The 26,251-nt window shown below is 38.1% G+C and overlaps 1 protein-coding gene across 4 annotated transcripts in view; it reads left to right on the top strand.

The window, feature by feature from the left end:
• Window positions 1-26,251, top strand: part of pard3bb (par-3 family cell polarity regulator beta b) — a 286,069-nt gene that overhangs the window by 205,447 nt on the left and 54,371 nt on the right. For all 4 annotated transcript variants that reach the window (XM_079427536.1, XM_079427538.1, XM_079427535.1 and 1 more), the window contains exons 19-20: window positions 9,270-9,386; window positions 12,947-13,228. In XM_079427536.1, the coding sequence (XP_079283662.1) occupies window positions 9,270-9,386; window positions 12,947-13,228 (399 nt within the window). The remainder of the gene's footprint in view (window positions 1-9,269; window positions 9,387-12,946; window positions 13,229-26,251) is intronic.

The following is a 26,251-nucleotide window of genomic DNA, read 5'->3' as shown; positions in this document are numbered from 1 at the left end:
CTCTCCTGAAAGTGAGTGTGTGTCGGTTTGTGTGTCTCGGTGGAATAGAGCATAATGAATATGGAAAGGCAGTAGGGAGAGATAATTAAAGTGGAGACTGCTTTGCTCTGGTCTGCAGGTGTCCTGAAAAACAGCTCCTGTTCACCATCACTCACAAGAAATCAAAACAATCAATGCTTAAAGGGACAGTTCAGCCAAAAATGTAAATTGAAGTTATTTACCTTGTCGTTCCAAACCTGTATGCCTTTACTTTAAAATTTGATTACAATAAAAATATAACGTGACCACAAATGGTCTCCAAAATGTTTATCTTTACTGACACTAAGCCTGTCGCTGTGTTGTTCTCGTAAACTAAAACTATTAAACCCCTTTTATAATCCAAATAAAATTGAAATAAGCTAAAATTTAAATATAAGATGAGAAACTTAAAACAAAAATTGCCACTTGCCTTGGCAGCTACCTGAAATACAGTATAGTTCATTTGAAAAAATTAACTACTAAAACTTAAATAAAAATAAATAAAAAATTTGGAAATATATATACTAAATAATGACAAGCACATAAAAAACTTACACTAAATTTTAAATGAAAAAAGCCAGTTTAAATATTAATAAATACTGTAATACTACATACATAATTCTTAAATAATACTGGCATGACATCTTAATGCACAACTTTCAAATATATGTATACACACATGAGATTTAAGACATTTAAGATGGTAAAAGGCAAGATTTTGGGTGGCTAACAGCCTAAATGTCTGTTCTTCACACAAAGATTCATAAGACTGTCTTCTAATTTCCACATGCTGTATAAAGAAAATCTGGCAGGTTTGCAATAATATGAAGTTATGTAAATAATGACTTTGAATTGTGCATTTTTTGGGTGAACTATTCTATAACTGTTGGTCCTCTCTAAAATCCTATATTCTTATGCTTTACCCCGTTAGCGTAGCTTTCTTGGCCATAGATCACGTTGAAACATTTCCAACAGTGATTATCCCTTTCACTGTAGTACTGGGTTTAATCAGTGTCTGGGAAAGTGGCCTTTAGAGTTTTACCCTGCAGCATTTTGAGCTTTTTCATGTTTCTCTTGCTGTCTTTGTCTTTCCTTTTTGGATTCATGTGACCTGCTGCTCACCCCACATACCATCATATTCAGATCACACACAGATGGGCCCTGTGGGTCCCCTTTTATCAGCACATTGAAGCTCTGTGAGTGTGTGTGAGGTCATTGTGTTTATCTGCACGTGTACGCTGTTTGGATGTGTATGATTTTCAGTTTTGTGTACTGCAGATGTTTGAATCTTAACCCCTTCCTCTTCACGCTTCATTTGAAGTACTTTTCCATTCATCTGGGTTTCCTTTAAATAAACCTGGCTGTAAATGTGTGGTGTCGGAGAATGTGTGTGTGGCGGTATGTAAGTGTGTGTTAAAGACGGTCAGAGTGAGAAACTGTTAAAGCACCTTTTTCACTCATCCCATCTCTTCAGAAGAAAAGATTAAATCCCAGTCTTTTCTTTTCCCGCAGCCCTCAGGGAAACGTTATCCGGAGAGGATACAGATTTGCCTACAGCTCTCTGAGAGAGAAAGAGAGAGAGAGAGTCTTAGCAAAGCAGAAAACCAGAAGGGGAGTGAATTATCGGGCAAACGTGAGAGAAAGACACTATATTTTTACTTTACAAGCAGGTAGTTTAATTAGACATGGAGGAAATGAAATGTTTGGCACAGGGAGAGAGAGAGAGCCGTGATGTATTTCTTGGTAATGATCAGCACAGTTTGGCTTCTCCGCGGGCCTTCACCCCCTGTAGAGTTTACTGCCGCGTGATGAATTTAACACTGTGGAACAATCAGCAGCTCTTGACTTCACTGTTAGGCAATTTTACACTCAATTTTGATAAACTATCAGTGTACTAAATCATCTTAACAATGCTACAATTGTCGTAGATTGTTAGGATAATATTGAGCGTCACGTTTTAATAAAAACATAGGGCATGTCTCTGCCATTTCCAGAGTTCCCAGAAAGACTTTCCCACAATGCTCTGTTAAAAAAGTGAAAATCAATTGCTCACTATATATACTTACGGTGTACCAACATGTTATCTTAAACCTCAAAGGTCACGTGAAGTGCAAATGTAAGAAGACAAAGTCTAATATCAGTTTTTAATTTTTTTTTTTGTTTTTTCATCTTCGTGTTAGAAGAATAAAGTAGTTTATTTTGTATTTTTTAAATTCTGTAGTGTTTGATGTTTAAAGATGCTGTAAAGCCAGGCGCACACTGTGCGATTTAAAAAAAAAAAAAAAAAAAAAAAAAAAAAAGTATTTTAGGATTGTACTATGGGTGTGCAAATAATCAAATCGTAGTTAATCTCCTTCACGTGCTTTCAGATGGAGCGACATTTAATACACTGAGTCGTAGTTCACTGACAAATCGCAGATGAATCGCATTCGATGATATTGCGTAGCTTGTCAGCAAACTACGGCTCTGTGTATTAAATGTCGCTCCATCTGAAAGCACGTGAAGGAGATTAACTACTAATCACAGAACCGGCTTTACTGACCAGATGCGCATGATCATCGCTTTCAATTATTTGCACAGCCCTAGATTGTACTTGTCAGACTGTATGAACATGATGATCGTGTCGTGCTGTGGGATCTCAGTTGTTATTAATGTCAGACTCTTCGACAGTCAAGATGTGTTAAAAAACGGGTGCGTGCAAGAAAACTTGTCCATAGTTTTACATTATCAACCCACACACGTTAAGTGACTGCGAGCTGCATTGTACGCGTGTTGGCTATCATGAAAAGTTTATGAACAGCAGCAACTGGCGTATTTAAGAAGAATAGTGTAAGCAGCAATACAAACCCACATGAAAACAGCAACGCAACTGGTGTTTATCAGAGCAAAGGCAACATATCAGATGAATTCTGTGAGCGGAGGACGGGAGCGGCAGAGATTAAGGCGTATAGAAGAAATCTCTAGCGTTAATTCTGATCATGGCTTGTCTTGAAAAACAAAGTGTGATGTTCGTCGTAAAAGTCACACTGCAGGACTGTGCGCCAAATCTGCTGACACTGCCTGAATTTCGTCGGAGGTGAAAATTTGATCGCAACGACCATTAATCGGCTGTCAGTGAACATGTCAAACTAATGATCAAAGACTACAGATTTTAGCCTAGGATTAAAGGAATCTTATAGGATTTCCGCGGCCAAAATTGCACAGTGTAAGCCGGGCTTAAATTGATCAAATATAATCATATACAAGTATAATGGTATACAAGTTTTATACAAATAAATTCAGTTCTTTATAACTCTGTATTCATCAAAGAACCCTACAGCTGTAGCAGTTTGACACTGAAGACTGGAGTTATGATGCTAAAAAAATCAACATAGGCTCATTGGAAATACATGCCTCTAAGTACATTTCTGCAAAACTGAAAAGAAAAAAAACCGCGCACGTATACATATGAATCGCTTGAAATAAACACTAGAGGCAGTACAACTCTGACACCTTTATTCCTTCACAGTTTCGGTTAATAAAGCCTAATTTTCACACAATTACTTGAGGAATGGAATATCATGTTATGAATTCAAAACAATTTTAACATGCTGTGACATTTGAAAACTTATACTTTTGAACATTAGGGTCACATAACCATCTTCATATGTATGGGTTTTTATGTAAAGTAGATTCCACAAAACTGTTCAAACCTGCATATAAGGAAGCTCAAATGGCCTGGTTGCATCAACAAATCCATTTTTATACCAGTTTTGCATTTGTTAACACTATCGGGTGGGTTTAGGGTTGGGTTTGGTGTAGGGAATGTTTCCAACACGATAGAGCATTAACTTTTAGCGACACTCCCCAGATATTTGAATCATGAACCTTCGCAATATGTGCCTATATCAACGTAACAAAATGTGCCAGGGTCACATATTGAACCCGTGTTTTAACGCCACTCACTGGACATTTCACTTTGAAACTGCCTCGAAGCATGCAGTAGGGCACGTAGTAACGGTGTTGCAGAAATGTACTGTATTTAGAGGCACGGATTTCCAATGAGCCTGGGTTGAAAAAATTTAACTTTACCATCACAGGAATAAATTACATTTTAAAATATGTATTGTAATGTATTTGCATAATCAGAATTTTTAAAATACTACATCATATTTGTCAGTTTGTTTGTTTAATTGGGGAATTTACAAACTGCATGAATTAAATTTTAACGATTAGAATTAGTGGGAAAAAATCCATACAGTATTTTCCAGTGTGACTTCATAATTGTTAGTAGTAATTTGGCATGCCACATCTGTCTTTCTCTTGTCCTGTAACCACTCCCCCTCTAAGTGCTGTGCCTGGTTAACTGACAGGCTGTGTTTGAAGCATCTCTGAACAGCTGAAGCTAGTGGCAGGGTCTCTTATGACAGCCTAATTACTGCCTTTATTTATCCATGTGCAGGTTTGGGCTCAGCTGGGCTCCTCCTTTGATAGCGGCCGCTGTGCCCTTTAGCTTAGAGTCAGAGATCCTGTTAAAAGACACGTTTGTCTCTGGTGCATCCACTTAAACTTGGGGAAAATCATCTGGTATCAGCCTAAGACGGCACACCCCCAGGCCTTTCATATTCGTGAAATGGCAAGCTCCATTTTGATTGGCTTATTACATAAATTTAGCGTTTCTTATGCTGCCTTCGCATGTGAATGATCGTATTTCCAAGATGGGTGCATATGAACAGTGTGATGTTGAAATTACCAGTGAAACAATTGTTTTCTATACCTTATTTTTTAATATGTAATTTATTTCTGTGATAGCAAAGCTGAAGTTTCAGCAGTTACTACTCCATTCAGATATGCTGATTTGCTGCTCATTAAACATTTCTTATTATCAGTGTTGAAAACTGTTTATTTGGAATTGAAATATTTTGTAACATTATAGAAGTCTTCACTGTCACTTTTGATCAATTAAATCCATAAAAGTATTCACAGTTCACAATTTTGAGTATTTATGGACATTTTACTCCAGATTTTTCTTTCATTGCATTGATAAATACTGTGTCAGAATGCGTTAGCAGCATGTTATGTGTTAATGTGAGTTTTAGCGTTTAGGTCTCATAGGGAATGATCATAATGAGGCAGCAGAATGGATGTGCAGGAAGCGCATGCCAAAGCACTAACATTAAATAGCTGCAGTCTAATAAGATAAATACAGTAATTAAGTTATGAGAGTGCTGCATCCACACACAAATACACAGCCAGAGGACATACAGGAAGGGTGCGTGATCGAGAGAGAGAAACAGTGGGATGGCTTGTCCTTTCTCATCTGTTCATTCACATTTAGCATAATGCATGCTTGTGTTTACAAGGCTTCTTTACTGGTATACACTCACATACCTCAGGCTTTGAATACAGTTGGTTCCTTCCTGTTTTGACTGAATAAATTGCAGTATAAACTCTTAACTTTAAAGTGACCCTATTATGGATTTTTGAAATGCGGTGTGTGTAACACAGCTCTAAGTGAACGAAAACATCCTGCAAAGTTTTAAATCTGAAAGTCCACCGTGTATAAAGTTGTCTTTCAAAAGAAAGCATTGACGCTCAATCATTGAAACGAGTCGATTTTAAAACTAATCCCAAGATGTTTCATGTTGACTTCAACATGAAACATTAGCATATTGCTCTCCCATTTGTTGTGTGTGCAGACTTGGGAAAACTTGATTGTTGCGTTGGTCTGAATGAAAATTAAATTATTCTTTGCCACTAGGTGCCCCTTTTTCTGGTAACGCTGTACACAAATCAGCACTGCCCAACGCTGCTTTAAATGAAATCGACCAATCGGACCAATCACCGCAGATTAGCGTCACGCACAGGAGAGGTTTGGAAAAATTAATCGTTGAGCGAATCGTTTGGGAGTCGTTGAGCAAGTAAGATAAAAATAAATCCATATTATAAGACAATGAAAGTGTTTTTTGACCTTGCATGCATGCCCAAAACCAAAATATGAACCTTTCATAACCCATAATAGGGGCACTTTAAGGCATGGGTTGTATATCAGAGTGGAGGTGTTATTTTAAAACCGTAGCTTTCCAAACTACTCAATTAAGGTAGTTAAATTACAGTCTAGCCACTTAAAATAAATCTGTCTTTTCAATAGTTCACTAGAATGAATCTGACTTTTGAATCAGTTAACTAGAATAAATCTGACTATTTGAATTTGTTAATTTAAATAAATCTGTCATTTAAATCTGTCGTTCAATAGAATGACTCTGACTTTTTGAACCAGTTGACTAGAATGCATCTCTCCAACACGATGTATGAGGAAGAGCACAGTTTAGAAGAGAAATTCAGTTCGCTGCTTTCTAGCTCTGCTAAGCATAAAGTCTGTATTATGACATGTGATTTGTGTTTACTTTTTTCTTTTCATTTCAGACATGTTTGCGTGTGTATCTGTAGGAAAGTGAGGGAGTGTTGTAAGAACGGGTATAAGAGATGAATGTGTGTTATTGTATGTTGATGGAAAATCTGGTCTGCACTTAAGCTGCATTAGTCAGCACCGATTACACTGAAGAACTAAATGTGTCTGTGTGAGGATGTCTTCTGCTATCTCACATGTCTGGGGTCACTAAGAGTTTTGTGACTTACTGTACAGGAGATGCGTTTTCAACTCAGCCCTCCTCTGAGAGCTGTGTATGAGCATTTATATTTTGGTCTCAAAACATCTTCTCATCTGACATAAGGGATGCAAGCGAATCAAATTAAAGCAATACGAATGGCCAGCTAAATTATTATTGGGCCTCATTCATGAAACATGAGCAGAGTGAATTTCTGTTCATAAATAATTCTCAGTATCTTAATATTTTCATAGTGCAGAATACAGTTTCTTGGCCAGAAAGAAATGGACTTGTCCAGTAAATGTTCTCAATTCCCAAGTCTTTTGTTAGGGTGGCAGAAAGTTCATTTGGCCTGTATTTAACCACAGGCTCGCTGATCATTCTGACACCTTATACAGATATCTTAACACTTTCTCAGTTTGTCTGGGAAAACCGTCTTCTCCTCCTGGCAATGTCAGTCAGCAACTTGGCAACATAGCGTTTGTTCGTTGGACTTTGTTTGGAAACAAGAGGAAAGATGGAGCGCTGACGGGCAGTGAATCATCCGCCCTGCTCGAGCGCTGAGTAACGGGTGGAGACGGAGTGAAAGGAGGAAATGTTCTGGACAAATCTGTTGACTTAGATGAGGCCGCGATGACTGAGCTTCAGGCAAGTGTGAATCACCTCTGAATTGTGCTACTCCTTTCGTTTTATTCACTCTGTGCCCTCTGGAGTTTCTCACAACATCTGAACGCAGTCCTGCTGTGTTAGTGTTAAACTCTAGTTTCTGAAGGCATTGCATTATGTGTCTCAAAGGTTCTGCAGCGGAAGATATATACATACCCACGACAACTGAAAGAGGCTTTATCCATTGTAGTCTCCATTCTAGTGTTTATTGTTTTTTTGGTTCCTTAATTCATTCCTTTGGGCCCTCATTTGTTTGTTTGTTTGCTTCCTGTATTCATTCATTCATTGGTTTGGTTATTCATTCAGTCGTTCAATCATTGTTTTTATTTTTTGTCGTTTGATTGTTGTTTGGTTTTTTTGATTGCTTTATTGTTGGTTAGTTAGTTATTTTGTTCATTTGCTTGTTCATTGATTTGTCTTTGTTTTGTTTGTTTTCTTTGTAATTCCTTCAAATTGATTTTAATTTGTTTATTGGTTAATTTCATTCATTCATTGATGCCATCGCGTGTTGTTCATTCATTGTTTTCATTTAGTCGGTCAGTCTTTGAGGATAATTTCCTTCATTAGTTCCTTCTGTCATTTATTTGTTTGCTAGTTTGATTGTTTCTTTATTTTCTTGATTCATTTTGTAATTAGTTAGTATTTAGGTAGTTCTTTGGAAAAATTAGCTACGAGAATACTTTTTTTGTGCAAAGAAATCAAAAATAGCAATTTACTCGTCGTCCGCCATTTTAGACATCACAACGCATTCGCACGCTTTCCCCTAAGCGTAAACTATTCTTATTACGCAGGTCTCGTTCATGCCCACGCTTTCCCCCCGTACGTAACAACGCTGATTACGTCAAATACGTTCTTGGGTACTCCAAAATGGCGGAACATGTAACTCGGGGGAGAAGAATGGTTGAGGAAATTGCTATTTTTGATTTCTTTGCACAAAAAAAGTATTCTCGTAGCGTCGCCAAACTGAAGTTGAGCCACTGATGTCACATGGACTGTTTTACCGATGTATTTACTACGTTTCTGGACCTAGGAACATTTCAGTTGCGTTGCTGTCTGTGGAGGGTCAGATAGCACTCTGATTTCATCAAAAATATCTTAATTTGTGTTTCAAAGATGAACGAAGGTCTTATGGGTTTGGAACGACATGAGGGTGAGTAATTAATGGCATAATTTTCATTTTGGGGTGAACTAACCCTTTAAGTGTTAAGTTAAGTTGTTCAGTGATTCCCTCATATTTGTTTCATTCATTTGTTCTTTTCATTTTATTTTTTGTTTGTTCATACATTCATCATTATTTTGTGCCTTCCTTTGTGTCCTTATTCATTCATTCATGCCTTTTTTTAGATTGCCAACAGTATATGAAATGTCTTGCATGCTGAATCTTTTTTTGTAATTATGTGTATTTACCTTTATTTTTCTCAGTAGCTGAGAGCCTGTGATTGTTGAAGTGATATCATGGTGTGTATAAGTGCCACCTGCAGTGCTGTGTAGGACTCTGTACAGCTCATGTACTCCCTCACTGTTACTGTGTATATGAGAGAGATGTTCACATCATGATCATTGTGTGCAGATGTGTGAGATTCATGTGAAGATAATTTAGATCAGATCCCGTCCCTGTGTTTGAGTGTGCTCCGGACTCCCGGTGTGTGTTTGTGCGTGTAGCTGGAGGCCATGGCCTCTGCTCGCTCTGACATTGATGCACTACGCTGAAGCTGCGTGCTGGGCGGCAGTGGGTTTGAGACACAGGCACACATGAGAAATGACCTTCTATGAGCAGAGAAAATGGAGACGGGTGCAGGACTCAATCACTGGTGCAGAAATGATGCATGTTAACAGAACATCTCTACTGACACGCTCTGGCCCCTCCAGCGATTTAGGAACTCCCCAGAGTACACACACACACACACTAGACAGTCACTCAGCCTGTTTTCCTAGATAAACGTCATTTGCAAACAGTGATCACTCAGTGATGTCTTTCTATGCCCCTCTCTCTCTCAGATTTGGAAAGAAAAAAGAAGAGAAGAGCAAGACGGAGACAAAAATGAATGTGCAGAAGCAGACGTCAGAAATTCTGAGTGAGGACGAGTTGGAGAGGATGAAGGAAGAGAGAGAAAGGTGGGATTGATGTCATTATTTGAATCACCATCAAAACCTAGTGAGCTGCCTTGCTTTCTATTGCCTACATAGACAGCATCCTAACTGAGATGGAACCTCATAAGTGACTGATTTGGAACACTCTACAGTTGCAGCAACATTAAAATATCTCACCGACCCCAAACTTTTGAATGGTAGTATATGTAGTACACATGTATTAAAATAGTCACATTGTCACATTGCGTTCTGGGATTGCTACCAACATTTTGGAACAGCCTTTGTGTTTTAATCATGACTATAATGCCTTAAATGTAGGCAACTGAAGTGTGGAGATTGTTCTTATGGAGTTTTATAGTAGTCAGGCTTAGATCCCTTGAGCCAGCACAAAGCAACAGTGGCAGGTAATACCCTCTGGAAGTTAAAAGAAATTTGGGAGTCAAGGCTCAAAGGAGGACGACTTCTTTCCAGTAACCTGTGAAAGGGCGCATGATCTGAAACATACTGCACACAAACAAATAGTATTTGTGAACTGCAGTTTTCAACAACTTATAACCCACTCAATAAATAGTTACTTTGTTGATAATAATGATAGCAATCAACAATTCTTTAAGTAATATAGTTCATCAGCCTGACTGTTCCTGGTCAAAAATAACAGGTCCTTTAAAAATGTATTTTACATTTCTGGTTATGCTGTATTATTATATTATAATGTGTTATGCCTCATTGGTCCGAGCTCATGCACCTCAGTTTTTTGAGTGACCATTGCCAAAATTATCCTCAAAGAATTATTATTATTTATTTTTTTTTACTCAAGAAATGAGCTCAGATCAATGAGGCCCACAACCAATCAGTTCTAAAAAAAAAAAAAAAAATACAAAATATTTCTTAATTGAAAGAAAACAAGTTGACAAAATGATTAAATCCAAGATTTGGTGATAATATAGCATAAAGAAAGGTTTACAAGCAATTTTTAAAAGGCTGGTTTTCAAAATAGTTAAAGTGCCCCTGTTATGGGTTATGAAAGGTTTATATTTTGATTTTGGGAGTCCCCAACAACAGGTTGACATGCATGCAAGGTCAAAAAACACTTTAATTTTCTTATAATATGCATTTATTTTTACCTTATTTGCTCAACGACTCCCAAACGATTTGCTCAACGATTCATTTTACCAAACCCCTCCTTTGTGTGACGCTAATCTGCGTGATATTTAGCTAGTATTAGTAGATAGTAGCTATTTTTAACATTCCAAAAGCAGCTCGTAGTGGCAAACAATTTATTTGCATTTTCATTGTCCAACGCGAAAATCCAGTTTCCCCAGATCTGCACGTGCAACAAGTGGGCAAGCAATATGCTAATGTTTCATGTTGACGTCAACATGAAAGGGCTTGGGATTCGTTTTAAAAACGACTCATTTCAACGATTCAGAGTCTACTCTTTCTTTTGAGAGACAATAACTTTATATACGGTGCACTTTCAGATTTCAAACTCAGCAGGATGTTTTCAGTCACTTAGAGCTGTGTTACACACTGCAGGAAAGGTCATTTTCAAAAATCCATAATAGGGGCACTTTAAGAGTTAGATGCACTTTTTAAATTTGAAGCTGTTGCAAAATGCATAAATATAAGTGAATTATGAGTGCTAAACTGGAGTGCGTTTCCTGATTAACTCGCTGATTAACCGCCATAGTATGATGCATCGTTTCGGAAACGAACTATCTAGTCATGACTGTTTCCAGAACACGGTCGCATCTCCGTCGTTTGAACAACGTTAGTTCAACAACATAGGGCCATTGTTAATCACGTCACACGTGTGTGGTGGAGGAATAACTTATGCTATTTAACTGATTAAAGGTCTCTAAAATGCTACTGTATTGAACATGGCACCTACTGACTAATTTACTATTTTTGTTCCCTATCATTGTGCTTTATTTGATGTTTGATTCATCGCGGGTTACCTCTTACGTGTGCCCGTTGGCACATGCGCACACAATAAACAGCGCTTACAATGGACGCGCAAAAATACATAATTAAAATGCATTTTATATTTAGATAGTACTGCATGTTAGCTTCCATGTTGTGCCCAAGAGCGTATTTATTTAAGCCAATATATCTTACTAACAAGAAACTATGCTTCTAATCACAGGTCGAGAGCTGTAGTTCAAACCACGTAAGTTTGTGACGCTGATTGCGAACGTTCGTTTGAACTATGTTTTCGGGAAACACCGAATCCTTGAACTATGCTGGTAACGACGGAACTTGCCACCATAGTTGGCTAACGATGCTTTTGGGAAACGCACCCCTGTACAGTTGTCCCAAGCAGTTGATTTCATACATTGTTTCTATAGTTTTTTTTCCCCACATAATTTCAATTGAAGCAAATGCCGTCATTTTCACAAAACAAACCCCTTCAGGATTATACAAGACTCTTATAATGCCCCGATCACCCTGTCAGAGTTAATTTTGTGATAACGATTGGATGACTGTACAATATTTTAGGTTTCACTGATGTAAAGATTACATTCATTAGTGAAGTTAGCAGAATATAGTTGAGAGATGTTTTAGCCTGTTGTTTTTGCCGTCATTTTGTGAGGACACCAAGTCATTTCCAAACAGCAAGAGTTGACCAGTTAGTCATTAGATTTCATAAGGAAATCAAATGTAATCTGGGAAAAAACATTACCTGCCATATGGAACAAAGGTATAGCTCATTACTGTCATGTATGACACACAGGGTTTTAGGTGACTCGTTGTATTACACACAGGATTAGATCTCTTATTTTCCGTCCCTTTCCATCTCATTCACTCTGTAGGACTGACAGCTTTTTGTGGTCCATTATTGAGATGACACGCAGCACAAGATTCCTCTTCTTCGCTCTATCTCTGTCTCTCGGCGTGTCATGTATATTCTGCCAGAAGACAGGAAAAAAGGATATATTTAGCTGAGATGCTGGGATGTTTTTGCAGTCATTATTTTGTGTGGTGTTTGCCGAGGCTTATTTGGACTTGGAAACGTGTGAAGTGTGAGCTGGAGCCATGCTGTTCTCCTCCATATGCTCCAGAGTGGCATTTCTTCAGAGAGAGACTTTATTGACTGAGCCTGTTGTAGCTCCTGAGAGAGACAGAAAAGGAAAGAGGGAGAGAGAAGATCAGCTGGATGTGTCCGAAAGCTCTTTCTTGACCTTTCCAGTTTATTGTATTTTTGGAGTCGTCCTTGAAAGTGTAAATACGATTCAAGTCCAAGTTCTTGCAGTTGCGTTCTCATTGCTTCTGTGATTTGCTCAATGGCTCAGTTGAAATTTCAGACCATACACTACCAGCCAAATGTTTGGAATAATTATTTTTGAATGCTGTTAAAATAAGTCTCTTGTGCTCAACAAGGCTGAGCTTATTTGATAAAAAAAAATAGAGTAAAAAAGTAATTGTTTACTGTATTTTTAATCAAATAAATGGAGCCTTGTTGAGCACAAGAGACTTATTTCAAAAACCTTAAAAAATGTAATTCCGCACTTTTTGAACAAACAGCCTAAATTATGATAATCATTAAAACAAGGCAGATTAACATCAGGTTTTCTGTGTTACAGAATTGAGGCCAAGCACCAGGAATTGAGGGAACGCCAGGTCCGGGACCGCTTCTCCCCACCTGACGTGGAGGATGATGACCTGGACCCCAACTACGCCCGCATCAACAACTTCAGGGAGCGTGGATCACCTTCTCAGCCACGTTACGGGAACCGCAGCCCCTCTCCGCAGAGACCCCCACCCCCAGTGTCCCACAGCAGAGAGCCGTCCGCAGAAGACCCTCTGGACAGCCTGTACGCCAAAGTCAACAAACAGCGAAGCCCTCCTCCTCCTGCTGCAGACAGGTAAATATGCATACATTCAAATATCCCTGCTGAAAAACTTTCTTAAACCAGGCTAAAATGTTCTGCTGGTTTCTCAGTCTGGCCAAAATCCTGAAAAGTGCCCATAATCCTGATAAAACCAATCAACAAACCAGCATGACCAGGCTGAGACCACATAAGACTGGCTAACAAGCTTAGTCTGCTTTATAATTTTTTTTTAGCTGGGTTAGTCTTTAGGTCTATGTCTGCTACAAATAAGGGTTTGCAGCATAATGATCATATTGTTGTTCATGTAGAATGGTATCCAAGGCCATGAGCCTATATCTGTGTTGCATTCTGTGATTTGCATGGAATTGAATTGATTTCTGATGGATTAGAGTATAAATTGTAGAGTATAAAATAGTTTACCCAGTGTCTGAAGAGCATTGATGCAATGGCAGTTCTGATACGTTGAGCGTTGGGTGGTGTTAGGGGTAGTCTGTAAACCCAGAGGAGCTGCTCTAATATTGATTCTCTCATTTTTGCTGGACACATCAGCTCAGTCTGCATCTCTGACACAGCTATGCTGTAATTCTGTTCTTTTGATTGAGCATCAGAAATATATCAATATATATTTCATGTACCTCCACCTATGGTGAAGTAATGCATTAGCCTTGAAATTTAAATCAGGAACTGCATTTTTAAGGTAAGACACCCCAGATGAATAGGGTGAGAAAAATAAATAACATGTAAATGTCACCGTATTTCCCCAGCTGATTGATTACAATGCAAATACGCTATTATCTAATTGAATATGCACTGATTTTCATACATTTCCAGAACGCAAACTAAAATGTTGGAATTAGCCAGTTTCATTATGTTGACATCAGATTCAACGGTTTTATAGAGGGGGTTTTTGATATCTCTTTGTATCGTTTAGAAATGAGAATACTGTAAAAAAAAAAAAAAAATGAAATAAATCACTATGTTGTATGAAAATTAGACAAATGATAAATGAACAAGCCTCTCTGTAAACACTTTAAGAATATAGAGAAGAATAAAACTTGAAAGTTTGGTGTATGTAATTGCCACTAATGTGTAGATTTCTGGCTCAGTGCAGGAAAAAAATAAACACATTTTAAAGAGATTTACAGGTGTCAATCAATCACTTAAGTGTTTTTGGTCCCACTTTATATTGTGGCCTGAACTACTATGTACATACATTTAAATTAATATTTTGATACAATGCACATATTGTGTTCATACACGTTTTTACATTGTACTTATATTTTAAAAGTACCTGCATATGATTACATCTGTAATTACATTTATAATTACACTGCTGACCCATCGCTTGCACTTTATTCCCCTTTAAACCTACCCATACCATCAAACCTGTGCCTAACCTTACCTGTATCCCACCTCAATAGCAGCAGAAGTGGTTTTTGACTGACAAAAGCAACTGAAAACTTCTCTCTTATACAAAAAAAGTAATGCAAAAGTAACTAAGATGTTCCTGTACATTATAGATACCCGAACGTCTTGTTCCCATCATCTCTGTGGCAATTTCTGAGTGGATATTTGGGTCACAAAGGTTTCATTCGGAACAGGAAGGTCTCAGCATGAGGGGTCAGTTGTTGGTCAGACACAGTAGTTGGCTGAAGGAAACTCATTTATTTGTGTGAAGGGAAAGATGTCTGCCACACAGAGACATATCAGCTATAACTCGGCTCATTGTCATATGTCACTATAGGACACTTTGTCTGACTCTGTGGCCAGGCGTCTCCTTTTTGATGAATAATCTGGTTCATTTCCTCACCTGTAGCTTTTCACTTTCTGCCAGGGGGTTTGAATACCGCTGCATATTCATATCTGCCCTGCATAAGGGGGAGTATTTTGAGTAAATTAATGCTGATAGGCTGCTGATGGGTAAATTGAGGATGTGAATGAGAATAGCATCAGTGACTCTGGTGTCAGCGTGAGCGTGCTCTCGTGTCATATGAAGAGTTTGTTAAATGGGAGAGTTGCTCTGTTGTATGGCCGGTGTCTGATTTAAAAGCGTCCTCTGAGAGTCATTAAAGCGGCTCGGTTTTTTAGACAGACAGGCAGTTTAACACACACCCTGCTGCCCACTGCTGTCATAAAAAGTGTCTTTCAGTGTGTGTAGTGGCTTATATGGTCAGTAGTGAAGTTCAACAGGGTTCTGTGCATCTACATTTTTAATGTAAAAATTAGCATTTCCACTAATACAAGACAAAGTGCTTCTCGTGACCATTTTCACCTATCTTTGGACCCGTCTAGTTCCCCCAGAACTGGACATATAGTCACTTTTACTCACTCTTATGTAGCGCTGTGCTTTAGTTAATATATTTACACGCCATGAAATAAACAATATAGCAATATATACAGTCATACTTCCCAGGCCTACTCTCATGTTGTTCAAAACCCTTAATGACTTTATTTCTTCTGCAGAACACGAAAGAAAATATTTTGAAGAATCAGCAAGTAACACTGAATTAAGCATTTCATTTTGAAGTAGAAAAACAGAGAGGTTTGTACTCCAAAAATCTTTATGTATAACTTTGAAGAAAGTATAGAAATGAAGTCAGAGTTTTGACCGGATTTAATGATGGCAAGTGTTTTTTTGTTGTTGTTGTTGTACTATGCCTGTAAGACTTGTATAGGTGAACGACCTCTGCCATGATTAGCTAACATATTTGCATACAAGAACTTAACTGTATATGGTATTGATATGCAAATATGGAAGTGTTAATGACCTGTTTTTGCAGCTTTGTTTCCATACATGGCCTAGACAGACTTTGAATTGAAGTATGTCTTTCATCATTTCTATCAGCATTAAAGCACACATTTCACCTGTGAATTGATTTAGTCTGTCAGAAGGCAAGACTAGAGGACAGTGCTACCTACTCGTAGCAAATCTTTCAGACGCAATTACACTCAATATAGACATTTTGAAGCTGAGCTTTAAATCAGGTTAAAGCAATAGTCCTCTATTGGGTATTTTCTGGGTCCAAAATGAACACTTGATGAGTGCCAAAAGCAATTAAAATTTCTTTGGTGAGTAGATAAAACTGAGCTACTCTTCAGTAGTGGTAAACTAATAAAGAACTGTGCAATGCATGGTTTAAGGGTCAGTGACACAGAAGAGTGTGCATAATTAAAAAAAAAAAATTGCCACATCCACCAATATTTTAGGAATGATTTGTATTCAAAGTTTAATAAAAGTTTTTATTTTATTAATTGGCATGTGTTTTAACCTTCAAGTATATTTGCAAATACCACATGGCTTTATTGCGGACACAACCAGTGATTTTTTTTTCTTTATTATGATATCAGAACAGTTGTTTCACTCTGACACTTTTGACTTTCTGCCCTAAAATGATCATAACTATCAAAATGAATTTTAATTTAGAAACTCAAAGCTCTTAAAAATTGTCTTTTAGGTTTTTCTATTGCTCAAAGTATCCTGAAAAACATGGTTTTCAGACAAATAACAAGCAGCACAATTTATTATTATTTCATAATAATAAGAGTAAGAATTGATAATAAACAATATTGAGCAGCATATTAGAATGACTGGCAAAAAATCAGATTTGCCACTACTGAAAAAAAAAAAAAAAAAAAAATATATATATATATATATATATATATATATATATATATATATATATATATATATATATATATATATATATATATATATATATATATATATATATATATATATATATATATATATATATACATATACATATATCTTATCATCCAAAACAAAAAAATATATATCTAAATCTTATCATCCAAACAACCAATACCAGAGACCTTTGTTTCCCTCTCTCCGTTCCTCCTTTCATCTGGGCGCTCTGGAGCGGTGGAGAGGCAGGCAGGTGAAGGACGTGGGGAATGTGGTGAGAGAAAAGAGTGAGGGGTTCCTGAGGTTCTCCTCATGAGAGAGAAGCGAGCGAGGAGCTATTTGGCATTGGTTGTGAGAAGAAGGGTCCGCAGCGAGCTGCTCCTTCATCCCTGAAGAGGCCCACCGCACTCAGCGTGGAAAGTTACTATAACAACCAGACTCTCCAGAGCTCTGCTCCACTCCAATTAAAAAATAATCATTGTTCCCTCCAGTGATAGAGAGGGATGAGGGAGACAGGTGGCTCGCTTATTTGCACAGGGACAACTCAGTTCTTTAGAGACCAATGGAGAGCTGCAGATTGCCAACCTTTGCTTCCACATCTCCAAAAACACTCTTAGAGAGAAACATATGAGGAAAAAGTGGGTAATCTGTTTGGTAAGAGGAGGAAGGGGTCCACAAGGTTGCCCGCTCTCCACTCGGCGCTCTAGCTTGCCGTGTCCTGCATGTGCTTGAGAACAATAGCCCCCACACTGCCCTAAGCAAACAGTCCTTAATGTAACCCCGCCAGGGTCAGTCGAAAACACAGCACTAACCCATCAAGTGCTACACCACGGGCTACCGATGTCCACTCAAGTCCCCCATCAGCAGCCATTGTGCCCAGATACCTCACTGAAAGATTTGGCCTATATAAAAAACACAGTTAGGACTTTCTCCTCCTTGTCTCTCCGCATGTTCCCTCCATCTCCTCCTTCCCCGCTTTCTTGAGGCCTGGAGCGCAGCCTCGCCATCAAAATAATTATAGAAATCACTAGATGGAGAAAGAAAAGCTTTTAGTGTTGGTTGTGTGAGTGCTGGAGTGCTTTTCTGCCCGTTAATTAATCAGCCATTCTGCTGAGCTGAATGAGAGCTGCAGGCGCGTTCGGCTGCTTTTAAAGAGTGCCAGCCCGCTCCCTTAAGTGTCTCCCCGTATCTGCGAACCCTTCTCTAGCCTGACACCGCTTCTCTGTCTCTTTTATTCAGCGCCCCTCCTGCAATGAGGGTTTAATGTGTTTTCAACGTGTCTGAAAGAAATGTAGGTAACCGTGTTAGAAATGGGCAAGATGGTTGACCAGTCATCAAACTGTCGGTCTAAAAAAGGCTTCAATGTTTTATTGAAATGTCATTTTTAAATATAAATAAATATTATAATTAATGCATGCTATTTAATAATAATAATAGTTTTGTAAATTATAAATATTTAAATATTATATATTTAATTTATACCTACATATAATATAAATATAAAAAAATTAATATTCATAAAATTGTGTAAATATTTCTATGTATTTATTGTGTGTACTTTTAATTTTTTCATATAGAAATTCTCAATTTTAGCATTATTTAATTTGTTTATTTTGTTGTTTTTGTCGTGCCACTGTTTTATTGAATTCAGACAATGCAAATTAAAAGAGAGGATCTTAGCTTGGTAAATGTAATGTATCTGTTATGATGGATATTCTGCAGGTCTGATCCCACAAAACTGATCACCGAACCTCCGATGTTGAAAAAAGCTTGATATCTGAATAAATCCATAAAAATCTTGATTTAGCCTCAAAACAAGTCTTGTGTAACTGAACAACTTGACAATAAGAAATATTTATATCCAATGATTTTTTGTTGTTTATTTGTTTTAATCTGAAAAGGTTGGCTTCCAAAAAAAGACGATTGCAGGAATTTTTATTTTATTATATTTATTTATTTATTGATGGCAACTTCCTGTTTTGCTGACAAAGTTGGATACCTAAATAAATATATCAGCATTCAAAGTAAAACCTCCAAATAAAAATACACTGTATAACAAGCTCATAGAGGTTCATTGTTCGTTTGGAAATCTTTTTGAGCATTTTTTTGTGCTTGAAAGTTCAGACTTTGTGTGAAAAGGCTTTGAAAGACTGAGAATAAAAGCATATAGAAGAAGCTTCTTGTGGTTTGTTGGGTTCTCGGAGTCCTTATGATTCATCTGGCCTAATCTGGAGAACCGGACAAGTGCTACTCTGAGCTTTTCTCTTCCTCTCAATGCACTTCCCTCATTCTGTTTTCCCCTTTTTCATTCTGCATTTCCTCCTCTCATATTTGTTGAAGAACTTCCTGCCTGTCACTCATTGAAGAAAAGCAATTCCACATCACTCTCCCATTGAAGCACACACAAGAAAAAAAGCACGCACACTCAAACGCACACGTGTGTGCGCTCGCACAAAGCATTCACTTAGTGGTTTCTTCTAGATGCATCTTGTAGCTTAGCAACAAGTCATGCCGCTGCATACTGTGCCATTTTTGGAAACAGGAGGATGTGAAAGCTTATTTCTAAAAAGCAGAAATCGCAGATTGGTTTAAATTATATTCACCTCATTATTCCATCTCAGCTTGATTGAACTGAAAGGGAAATGCTTTATTTTCTTTCTTTTTTAGACCTTTTTGGAGGTGCACAATTTTAGAATTGAGGGTTGAGCATAGAAGACTTGATTATCGCCTTACTCTTAGACACAGATTTCCCTACCCAGAATGCACTCTACCTGCCGTACAAAGGCAGAATCGGTGTGACTGGTGTTTTAATGAAACGGTCTAGGGACAAATTGAGCTTCACCTGCGAACGAGAGGACGCGGGAGGGGTCGGCGAACGTTGATGGCCTGTCCAAATAATCTTACACCAGCCAAAATGCTTCTAATTATTTCTTCAATTGCAGATGGCATATAAAAAGTGCCGTCACTTCTGGTTAGGGAGCCTGGGAGCCGGCCTGTCATTGCCGGCTATCTTTTGTTGTCAAATTTCATTTCTGAAAATGTCCACCAATTAGAGCGCCGAAACTCGCCGCAGAATTACTCGAGGGGACAGTTGTGGGAAATTGATAGATCCGGTTCTTTCCTCTCCTCGTCCAAACACAGATGTGTCCATTATGGTATCCGTGGCCTCGCTGTCGTCTTCACGATTGCTCATCTTTCTTGCCCGCTTGATTCGGGTCATGTTTCATCAGCAGGTTAGGGGAATAAGGGTGCACTTTGTCTCTTCTGATGTAAATGATTGAATGATTTCATGTGACACTTACAGTTTAATGCTGCTTTATTAGATGGGTAGTTTAGGTCTGATGCTGATTGGTCAACACCACGTTCCAGACATGCTAAAATACATGCTTAGCGATTTAGTTAACCAGAAAAATTCAAAATGGCACGTCATGCCGAAAAGGTTGCCGACCCCTGGCCTAAATGCATCTATGTTCGCTTGAATCATTCCTGATCCAGCTTCACCTCCAGAAGAAGTGAGTGGTATACAGTGTTTTTTTTTACAAATTTTTGCAAATCGCCTTTCCTAAGAACGTGCTAGTTAGCGAGTTTCACGATGAATGTGGCTAAAGTTTACCGTCTCTCAGAGAGAGGCTCGGAAGAGAGGGGCGGGGCGAGCAGAGTTCATTTGCACTTAAAGCGACATGCAAGAAAACAGCTTGCTGTAGACAGAGCTATTTTTGACAGGGTAAAAACAGTGTTGTTTTACACTACCATTGAGAAATTTTAACCAAACTATGTTACAGACTTTTCATCAAGACCCTAAAGAATCATATCCATATGCTATACTATATGCTAATAAGAAAGTAGTTAATAGTGAGAATTGGTCCCTATACTAAAGTGTTACTGAAAATATATTTATTTATGCTGTTACCATTTATCTCTAATTACACATTGTCTTATGAACACCTAAAGTATATATTACGGTATTGTTTTGAATCGGTTCAATGAGGGGAGTTACTTGTGAATTCAGTAGCAGCTCTGAACAACGTGAACCACTAACACACTCCTGAGTCGGGGGCTGTTATATGAATCATTTTGACTGACTCATTACGAAATAACTCTTTACATCATGATTCATGATTTGTTCATTGTTATGTGCAGCAAATACGTGTTGAAAGCGCTTATGGATACATTTTTATTGTCTGTCACTAATGAGAACAAGATTTTAAATTATTGTCACACGTTTTTGTCACTGTCTAGAGCCCTGAGTGTGCCAATGCTGAATTGTTTTAATTACAAAGTTGTATGCAATAAGTAAAAATAATTTACTGAGTTATATATATGCAATAAGGCTGTACTTCATATTAAATTTAATCATAGTTCATTGTGTTCCATGACCTTTCATACCTCAATGCTCGAAACCACAAAGCTTCTTTATGTCCTCAGGGTTTTGTTGTTTAGTAAATTAAGATTACAATGTCTTTTCTTCGGCTGCTTTCTCAGGTGTACTTACCCACTCGAGCTCTCGTTGTTGGCCTGGGGTAATATGGTAATAATGTGTGTTAAACAGGCATGATAAAGAGTGCTTGAATGGAATTGATTTTTGATTTGGGAGCGTGTGATTGACAGAAGCATGCCGATTATCAACCAGATGAGCTTCTGAATCAAATTGGTGGATTACATCAAGATTCCCCTCGACGGCCCTCAGTGTGTTTCACATGCACACTCGTTAGTGTGTATGTGTGGCGATTCCAGCATTTCTGTCCTGTACTGCTGCTCTCTAGGGCAGAAATTGATGTCTTTCATTTTACAGTGTGTAAATCTTGCTCTTTAGGACTGACAGTGTTTCTTGGTCCATTTCAAAGATGAAGGAATAGATTGCTCTGTGCCATACGGCTCTGTTCGGTGTTTCTCTTGATGTCTATGTCTCCATTGTCCATGTCTGCTGGATTTATGCGTGCCCCTCCAGCTTTAAATCATCATTTATCCAACTCTTAAGATCTGCTGACCTGAAGTTTCTCTCCAGCATTAAACCATTAATAGACAGAGAGAGAGGCCGCCCTCAGACCTAGCAGAGGGTTTTGTGGAAACAAAGAGGGAAAACTGTTCACTGCGGGGTGACTAGATGAACAGAGAGATGTGAACGTGGCGAGATGGAGGATAAAAGAGCTGAGATCTTCTACACACATCACATGGCGTGCATCTGTGTGTAATTCTGTCATCATTTACTCTCATGATGTTCCAAACCTACATGAACACAAAATAGATGAACAAAATAAAGCAGAATGTTCATGCGGCAGTTTTCCATAGAAGTGAATGGTGACCGAAGGCTGTCTAGCTCCTAAATAGACAAAAAAAAAGTTATTTGTGCACTACAAGTCTTCATCTGATAGCTTTATTAATAAAAAAATATTAAAGGTATTCATAATTAGGCAAAAATGAATCAAATCGGTTTAATGCTAAATTTTTAACACATTTACAGAAGTTGAAATTATATAATAAAAATGTTTGCAATCCAGTCTTTATAATATTGGAATATAATATAATATTATAGCTCATGTTCGGAGGTCTGCATTAAAACCTTTGAAAACCCTGAGTTATGGTATTCATTTTTTGGACCATTTGCTTTTATTGTATGGAGCAAAACATTAAACATTCTGCTGAACAACTTGTGTATTTTACAGAAGAACAGAAGCCTTGTGAGGTTAGAACAACATGAGGGTGAGTAAATAATGACAGAATAAATTTTTTGGGTAAACTATCACTTTAAGGCAAGGTTTCTCAGTAGTTATTAACGACTCCATTCATTTAATATCTCCCATCTCTCAGCTTCCGTGGGATGCCGGCCAACTACCCAGCCACTTGAGTATGAAATTAATAGATAAAATCGCAACTCTTGTTGTTTCACAGCCGAACACTAAATCCCCCTCTTGTCGTAGTCACACAGACACGTCGCTGACCCAGGGGAATCGATACCATTGGCTGTAATTAATGCCGTGTTCCCCTGCCACTGGGAGGGAGAGAAAATAAATATCTTTACCCTTTATTGAACTTTCTCTTGTAACACTCCTGTAGAATGAGCTTCTGTGAAGGAAAGAGCAGAGTGCAAATTAAACCTTTCTTAGTCACCAGGTGCAGTGGCTCAGCTTATCAGAGGAAATGCTATCCGGAGAGCCAGTGCCCTTATTTGATTCCCGTTGCCGCCCACCACCACTCTCCCGTTCTTCTGAACCGCTCTCACTGCTTACTGCACTGTATATGATCTAGTATATTTTTTAATTAGCAATAAATGTTTTGTATTTTTTTATTTTTAAATTATGGTGATCCCCTTATGAGACACTCTTTAAAATATCAAATCATCTATAAACAGACAGAACTTCTGTATACCATCCACAGTAGTAAATGGGTAGTATTATAGTATGCCATTCTGAACATATTTTCTCTCTCGCTGTCCCTCCCCTTCCTCCATCAACCCCTGTTTCATAGCCTGTGGCCATATTAATGTCAGGTTCCCTCTGTGCGTGACCAGCTGAGTTTATGATTATGTTTGGAACTGCAGGCTATGTGTATATTCGGGGGTGAGCGTATGTGCACTCATGTGTATTTGAGTGAGAGGTGTGTGCCTGTGTCTTTGATTAGAGCAGGACCCTTATTAAACATTGATGGTGTTATTCATTTGGAGGGTGAGGAGGGTGCTCAGTCAAAATGGCAGCAGTAATTAAGGCGTTCTGGATATGATGGCTGCATGATGGAGTGTTGAAAGCGTAACTACAGAGCTCAGACGCTGCAGGGGAAATGGCTTGCTTGGGAACTACAGGCCGAGAATAAATGCACACTTTTGGTGCTTTATGGTGTTTGTGGTTTGTGCAACTGCCAAATACCTTTAGAGCAAAGCTGATTTATTCTGTTGTGTGTTCTCAGATCCTTTTATTTTTTCACTTGAAGCTGATTCCAGTGTTGATGTCATACATGTGGTTAATGCAATGAATGGATAAATAAACTTTATATTTAAATGCAATAACAGATATGAAATCACTGCACTCTACTTAGGGTGCAAAAAATCCTTAAATATTAATCATTAAAGTATTTATAATCATTTTACTTTTAATTGGTGAGAGTGTGTTCTCTGGGAAGTTAAAAACAACCTGTAAATGAAAGAAAACAAAATCCTTTGTGATAATTAATGTTAATTTTAGGTTAAGATGTACAAATGATGTAGCTGTTCACCATGTCTGTTTAGGTTTTCATCATTTGTAATCACATTTTGACTCAATTTATTTATTTTAAAATGAAACTAGAGTGATTCCTATTTTTAAGTATAAATATTCCATGTCTTTAAACACGAGGTTTAATATGCGGCTACTGCATATTTAATAATTACAGAGGAATTCATATTTTTAGTTGCATGACACCACAGGAGGGGAAAACTATTTTTTTATTATTTTTAATGTCAACTACCCAAAAAATTTTTATGCAATATTGTAGCAGCATGTGGTAAAGCCACTGGTCTCCAGTACATTTCATAGCGATGCTGTAAATCTCCTGTGGTCTCTTTGTCTCCATATCCAAAGACATGATTAAACACAGATTTAAGTTTCTAATATTTAATAAAGGATTCGCTCACTTTATTATTGGATTACTCTTTCTCAGAAAGACTTGGAAGGAGATGTCTATTTGCGTTTGTTGTCCCGACCCTACTAATCTTGTGACATGAATTAAGTGAAGTGACATACTGCCAAGTATGGTGACCCATACTCGGAATTCGTGCTCTGCATTTAACCCATCCAACGTGCACACACACAGCAATGAACACACACACAGCAGTGGACACACACCCGGAGCAGTGGGCAGCCATTTATGCTGCGGCGCCCGGGGAGCAGTTGTGGGTTCGGTGCCTTGCTCAAGGGCACCTCAGTCGTGGTATTGAGGGTGGAGAGAGCGCTGGACATTCACTCCCCCCACCTACAATCCCTGCCGGCCCGAGACTCAAACCCGCAACCTTTGGATTATGACTCTGTAACCATTAGGCCACGACTTCCCCCAATGCACTGATCTAGACCTGCAGTTTTGCACGTCGTCCCACAAAAGACTCGCACACTCAAGAAATCAACCGCCCCGGCCCATTTCAGACACCATTACTGTGAAGTACAACTGCCGCAGCAGGTTTTTAAGCATATAATACCATCGCTCTCCATTGTAGTCAATTTCAATTTAGTTGTAAAAGGTCATAATATTTTATGTATTAGTATTTTATGGCCCTATTCACTGTTCCAATCAATACGAGATTTGGATCTAGACTTGCATGTGATTTCATCTCGTGTTCTCTCTTTCTGTCTCTCTCTCTCTTTTTTTGTGTGTTATGTGCCTCATAAATTGTGTAAAGTAGCCGTGAGGGAGTATGGTGGAGAGAAGATGGATGCTGTCACACTTTCCCACTCTGTTCTCTCAGCTCTCCAATCACTGAGATTGAGAAGTGAAAAATGGTAAGGTTGTAACGGGGGCATAACTCTGCGTCTGCCCCCCCGGATGAGCTGCTGTCTGTCTGACCTGCTGCTGTCCACCCCGATCTGTGCAGCACTGCAATTCTTGCTCTGTGGCTCAGAGCATTTCTCCCATGTGGGGGGGTGGGGGGCATTTCTGTGGTTTGCTGGTGTGTGTGTCTGGCTATTTTTTATGGCTGATACTGAAGTGAATATGAAACGGCATTCGTAACTCATTGAACTTCTGTAATGTGTTGTTTTTCCTGATAATGTGATGCCCCCCTCCCACCATGGCCTTAGTTACGTCGTAAGAAAATAAAAGAAAAAAGAAGAGCCCATAATTCATTCATGGCACAATAAGATCAATAATATTTATGATTGGGAACCACAGGTCGAGAATAAATGCACACTTTTGGTGTGCATTTATTTATGATATGATTTATAATTCCATGTTGTCTTTAGGGTGTGTAACTGGTAGACCATGGTGCTAACTCCAAGGTCAGGGGTTTGATTCCCAGGAAAAACACATACTGTTAAAATGAACTGGATGTACATCACATTGGAAATTACAGACAAAATGTAGATTCTTTGTTAGTTTCAATATTATAGCTCTTTTGTGTTAGCATTGAACATTGTTATTGAGATACTATCATACTGTTACAGTTTTTATAAAAAAAAATTACATTTTTAGAATTTTTGAAATTTTATTTTTACATTTTTAAAGGGAGAGTTCACCCAAAAATGAAAATTCTCGAATTTTCTAGAATTTCTGAACTAGCCCTTTAATTGTTTAGTACATTAAGTTAAACTAAATAACTTGAGACCTAGCTTTTTGATGTTTTATTTTATTTCCATTAATGTTTTTATGGATTTGGTTTTAGTTAACTATAATAACCCTGTCATCAAAGATCAAAAAGTAAAGTTACAACATCTTTTCACAAGAATCATTAA

The sequence above is a fragment of the Barbus barbus genome, assembly GCF_936440315.1.
Source record: "Barbus barbus genome assembly, chromosome: 10".
NCBI lineage: Eukaryota > Metazoa > Chordata > Actinopteri > Cypriniformes > Cyprinidae > Barbus > Barbus barbus.
The sequence above is the reverse complement of the archived record's forward strand: the minus strand, read 5'-3'. Positions and strand labels throughout refer to the sequence as shown.